Genomic DNA, 5,537 nt, shown 5'->3' on the forward strand with positions numbered 1-5,537 from the left:
GCCCCTGCTCCCACCCACCCCCCCCAAAAGAGATCCCCTCCCCGGGCCCACCCCTTCCCCTCTTCCTTCCCCCCCTCCCTCCGAACTTTCCCTCTCGCATGCTTTTCCCCTGCACCACCGACCGCCTCTCGGATGCCGCTCGCCTGGGAGCTGCGCTAGGAGCCCGCAGCAGCGGTGGCGGCGGCGGCGGCGGCTCGAGAGTGCTATGACCGGCAAACTCGCCGAGAAGCTGCCGGTGACCATGAGCAGTTTGCTAAACCAACTGCCTGACAATCTGTATCCGGAGGAGATCCCCAGCGCCCTCAACCTCTTCTCAGGCAGCAGCGACTCGGTGGCCCATTACAATCAGATGGCTACAGGTAAGGGCGCAGGGAGGCGGCGAGGGAGGCAGGGGAAGAAGACAAGGAAGAACGTGAGCTGCCGCTGGAGACGGATCGATGGATGGATGGATGGATGGATGGATGGATGGATGGATGGATGGATGGGTGGATGCATGCATGCATGCAGAGATGGGGGCGCGCTGGGAATTTTCCGGGGGGCGAGTTGCTTTTCCCACCCACTCCTCCCACCCTCCCGGATCGGGAAGGCTGGCTTGGCGACGCCACGGTAGAGCTTCGGTTCTCCCGGGCGGGGGCAGCCGCCAACCGGAGGGAGGTAAGTGCGAGTGGTTCTGGGGATCTCCCTCCCCACGCTGGGGACCGAGCGCCGCCGGGCCGAGCGCAAGGCGTGGTGCTGTCGCCCCCTTCCCCGGGAGGAGCCCCGCGTCTTTTTCACCCGCGCTCTTCCCCTTACTCCCTCAGCCTCCCACCCGGGATGGAGCCATGTGCGGCGTGGAGTCCCCGCGGTGGGAGAGGTACTGCGACGCTGCCTTTCCAGGGTGTTCAGTAGAGCCCCGGGGTGTGGGGATGGAGGGGAGAGAGAATGGCCCACCCACGGGGGTGTGCTGTCATGGGGGGGGGGGCCGATCCCGGGACCAGGGAACCTGGGAAGGATGGCCGGGCTTCCATCGCCCCAAGTCCTCCTTAGCTGGGTCTAGCCTTTCCTCCTCCGGCGAGAGCCAAAAGCTCTTTCAGGCCGGGAGACGGCAGGGGCCGGAGAGCTCCCTTTGCGGGCGTGGGTACCCCTCGACACGCAAGAGACAAAGCGTCGGAGGGCTCTGGGTAGCCGACCCCGGCGCCGCGCGCTTGGGGGCTTCGGGAAGGCGGGCTGAGGCGCAGCGTCCCTGAGCGGCCTGGGCTGGGGCAGCGGCCGAGTTGGGTGAGCGAAAGACCCCGAGCCCGGAGCGCGCAAGGTCTGAAACTACCTGTAGCTGAAGCCACCTGCCCGCCCCACCTTGGGAAGAACAACAATGCTTCAGACGCGCGCGTGCGCGCGCGTGGATGTGTGTGTGGTACGTGAGTGTGTGCGCGACGTGTGCGGCGGTGTGTGTGTGCGCGGCAGCCACTCCACACCCCGATCCGTAGTATTTTGCTGTCTCCAGGTTGCACCCCCCGGGAGCGCGGCACCGCCCGCTTTGCGCCCGGCTCCGCGCGTTCTCCTTACCCAGTGCGCTTCGCACGCCACCCCGCCGCACCCTGGGCACCTGGGCCAGGACCTGGGCGCCTGGTCCCGGAGCCGGCTCAGCTTCGCTCACCCCTCCCTCTCTTCCCCCCGCTCTCCTCAGAGAATGTGATGGACATCGGTCTGCCCAACGAGAAGCCCAACCCGGAACTCTCTTACTCGGCCTCCTTCCAGCCAGCCCCCGGCAACAAGACCGTGACCTACTTGGGAAAGTTCGCCTTCGACTCCCCTTCTAACTGGTGCCAGGACAATATCATTAGCCTCATGAGCGCCGGCATCTTGGGGGTGCCCCCCGCCTCGGGGACGCTAAGCACGCAGACGTCTACGGCCAGCATGGTGCAGCCACCGCAGGGCGACGTGGAGGCCATGTATCCGGCGCTGCCCCCCTACTCCAACTGCAGCGATCTCTACTCGGAGCCCGTGTCTTTCCACGACCCCCAGGGCAACCCAGGGCTCGCCTATTCCCCCCAGGATTACCAATCGGCCAAGCCGGCCTTGGACAGCAACCTTTTCCCCATGATTCCTGACTACAACCTGTACCACCATCCCAGCGACATGGGCTCCATTCCAGAACACAAGCCCTTCCAGGGCATGGACCCTATCCGGGTCAACCCGCCCCCTATTACCCCCTTGGAGACCATCAAGGCTTTCAAAGACAAGCAGATCCACCCGGGCTTCGGCAGCCTGCCCCAGCCACCGCTCACACTCAAACCCATCAGGCCACGCAAGTATCCCAACCGGCCTAGCAAGACCCCGCTCCACGAGCGACCCCACGCGTGCCCAGCGGAGGGCTGCGACCGGCGCTTCAGCCGCTCGGACGAGCTGACCCGGCACCTGCGCATTCACACCGGCCACAAGCCCTTCCAATGCCGGATCTGCATGCGGAGCTTCAGCCGCAGCGACCACCTCACCACTCACATCCGCACGCACACGGGCGAAAAGCCCTTCGCCTGCGAATTCTGCGGGCGCAAGTTTGCGCGTAGCGACGAGCGCAAACGCCACGCCAAGATCCACCTCAAGCAAAAGGAGAAGAAGGCCGAAAAGGGGGGAGCGCCCTCTGCATCCTCGGCACCCCCAGTGTCCCTGGTCCCTGTGGTCACTACCTGCGCCTGAGCCTCGGGCCCCCAGATTCCCACTTTTTCCCTCCAGTGCCTCCCGGCTGTTCATCTGACAGCAGTGGGAAAGCCGGCCACGGAGGCGCAGGGGCCGCGCCCTGGCCTCTCCATGGACGTGCGGTCCCTTGCTTCTCTTCGATGCCCCGTTCCCACCTTTTCACACCGGCCAACGGTCAGGGCCCGGGGCAAGAGGCGTCTTTCCTTAGCTGCCCCCTTAGCCAAGGCTTTGGGGGCGGAAAGGGGGCGTCTAGCCTGCTTTGTTCAGTTCGGATCGCCTTGATCCAGGGGCCCTTTGGGCCGCGCCAAGGACCTGAAGGGAACTGAGGGTGGGGCCGGTCCACCCCTCGCCGGACCCAAGCACCTCACTCTCCCCCTAGTCTCCCTCTGTTCCCCCAGGAAGACCAGAGGAGAGGTGGGTTGGGGTAAAGAGCGCACCAAAGCGCAGAGCTTGCTGCCCGCCGCACGCACGCGCGTCTGCGTACAGGGTTGCGCGCGAGTGTGTACGTGCTCGTGTGTGTGTGTGTGTGTGTGTGTGTGTGTGTGTGTGTATGCGCGCGCGCGCGCGCGCGTGTGCGCGTGTGAGACTCTTGAGCTGAACTGGCCTGTGTCCACCCCAAACTCTTCCCCACATTGGGTCCCCAAGCCGCTAGGGTCTGTCCCAGGCTGGGCGCCTGCACGTGGCAGGACGAGATGGTCTTCCATCTGCTCGGAAATCATGTTTCTTACAGAAATGCCTCGGATGCCGCCGCCACCGCGGTGCTGCTGCCGCCGCCGCCGCTTCTGGTTTGGCCCCTCAGAACCCCTCTTTTCCGAGTGCTTCCGTCTTAGGCCTCAGGGCAGTTTGTCTGATCTTCGGGGAGAAGGAGCAGCCATCATTGAGCCTGCCTTTAAAAATGTATTTCTTCAGCCCCACTTTAAAAAACAAAAAATCTGTATTTCAGAGTTTGCCCTCGCTCATCTCCCCTCTCCCCTCCCCACCTCTTCCCTCCCTTGTTCTCCCTTCTCCCATCGCTCAATCTTTCCCTGAAAGGCAGGCCTCAACCAGCCACCCCATTTCACCCGCTGTTTGTTTCCTCACTCCTAGACCGGTTCTCCTTCCCAACCTGGATGGGAGAGCTGGCTCTGTTTTGCCATTTGTCAGACAGAATTCAAATATACATATGGTGTGTGTGTGTGTGCGCGTGTGTGTATGTATATGCGTGTATGTCCATGCATATATATGACACATATACACATAATATGTATTCCTAGCAAAATTAAATTTCTAAGGTACTTGGCTGTCCAGTGCAGCGCACTGGAATAAAGAGGATTTGTAGGCATATACAGCTTTAAATGATTTATTTTTTATGAAAAACTTAACTGACAAGATTGTATCCCTGTGTGTATGCGTGCATATGTGTGTATTTATATATATATACATATATAGCTCCAAATGTTCCTCGGCGTTAAGGAGAATTTTGCATTATTCCATGTTGATGAATGAGGCATATCTTTTCCATATTCCAGTCTCACCTTCTCCCTGCCCTACCTCACCTCTTCTCAGGCACCCTCCTCCCCAGCTGTCCTGTCCAGCCTTTCTCTGTGTAGGGGTGGCTCTTTTCAAGGAGAGTATAGAGAAGGCTGCTCTTGGACACAGCTTCCAGCACAGTCTTGACTGAATGTGCTGTTCCCTATTTGCGTTATTTCTCCTGTGGTCAGTAAGCTGCCCAGAGAGAAGGAACAAAGGTCTGGAGTTTACAGAATGTCTGTTTTTAAAGTCACTTTATGAGTTTCCCACTTTTTTTTTTAAGGGGAAAAATTTTTTGGGGTGGTGGATTAAAACTAAGAGGACTCTAATGAAAGTAAAATAATAATAATTGAAGAGCAGGGGGTTGTGAATTTCCAGGTACGTGGAGGACTTTGAAGGAAAGGGAAGGAGGTGAAGTATGCCAGGAGGGCCTTTTTTTTTTCCCCCAGCTGAAGGGTAAAAATCTTTCTTTGCAGAGACAGTATTTTGCTGAATACTTTTTATAATGTAATGATTATTAAAAACAAAAATTTGGTCACTTCAAAGCTGGAAGGAGGAATCAAATATCCTTTAATATTTTTTCCTTGCTCCTTCTGGTATATGCATGTCACTGCATGATAGCTCTGAGTTTTTCCTTTGTTTTAATAAAACTGTTCTCAGACATTTAAGCTAAACTAAGAGAAAAATAACTGTTGCCAAAAGGTTGTGCTATCCAGATTTTTTATATGTCTGCATGTTTAAAAAAACAGAACAAAAACAAAATGCACTCTAACTTATGTGAACTGAGAGGGGGAAAAAATCAGGTTTTAAACAGGAAAACCTATGGGGAATGATATTTTTTGAAAGACTTTTGTATAAAGTTGAGTACTTAGAAAAAGACAAACCAGATGTAATATATTTTGTGGATGTTTTTATTTCTTGGATTTATAGTACCTTATACTAAGGTTTAAAAAAAATGCTTGATATTGTGAAAAGGTGAAATTCTTCACCAACATTTCATTTGCTCCTTTGTCACATTGTTATGCCGATATCATAGTTCATGAAAACAGCATTTTTAAAAACTGAAATATTGAAATGGTGTAATGTTGTACCATTTGCACTGTGAGCAAATGCTAATACAGTAAATATATTGTGTTTGCTGACAATCAGCCGGCCTATCAATCTCCTTATTTTATTTCTTGTTCTAGCATAAAGTTTTTGGTGTGGCCTGTTTTGTTGCTTGGTTTTTTGGTTTGGTTTTGGTTTTTTGTCTTGTTTTTGATTGGTGGTTTCTTGCTAGGTTCTTGTGCCTGGGTTTGCTATTCCATCTCTGAAAAGTCTCTGAGTAGAAATGTGGGACTCGGTGCTGTTGGAAG

The 5,537-nt window shown here is 55.5% G+C and overlaps 1 protein-coding gene across 3 annotated transcripts; it reads left to right on the forward strand.

Annotated features, from left to right (window-relative positions):
* Positions 1 to 100: 100 nt before the first annotated feature.
* EGR3 (early growth response 3) lies at positions 101 to 5,327 on the forward strand. 3 transcript variants are annotated; one of them, XM_004707600.3, is made up of 2 exons: positions 101 to 359; positions 1,664 to 5,327. In XM_004707600.3, exons 1-2 carry the CDS (start codon positions 206 to 208, stop codon positions 2,671 to 2,673), a joined length of 1,164 nt encoding a protein of 387 aa, XP_004707657.1. In that variant the 5' UTR covers positions 101 to 205; the 3' UTR covers positions 2,674 to 5,327. The 3 variants fall into 3 exon arrangements, with proteins under 3 accessions (XP_004707657.1, XP_004707656.1, XP_004707655.1); XM_004707599.2 differs by lacking the exon at positions 101 to 359 and adding an exon at positions 606 to 654; XM_004707598.2 differs by lacking the exon at positions 101 to 359 and adding an exon at positions 778 to 853.
* Positions 5,328 to 5,537: the final 210 nt, after the last annotated feature.

The sequence above is a fragment of the Echinops telfairi genome, unplaced genomic scaffold (assembly GCF_000313985.2).
Source record: "Echinops telfairi isolate 266 unplaced genomic scaffold, ASM31398v2 ScPeMD7_9;HRSCAF=40, whole genome shotgun sequence".
NCBI lineage: Eukaryota > Metazoa > Chordata > Mammalia > Afrosoricida > Tenrecidae > Echinops > Echinops telfairi.

What these genes read in the sequence shown, in the direction of transcription:
- EGR3 (XM_004707600.3), top strand. Translation starts at nt 206, where the DNA reads ATGACCGGCAAACTCGCCGAGAAGCTGCCGGTGACCATGAGCAGTTTG. An exon ending in TTACAATCAGATGGCTACAG is followed by an intron (nt 360 to 1,663) that starts GTAAGGGCGCAG and finishes CGCTCTCCTCAG; the next exon opens with AGAATGTGATGGACATCGGT.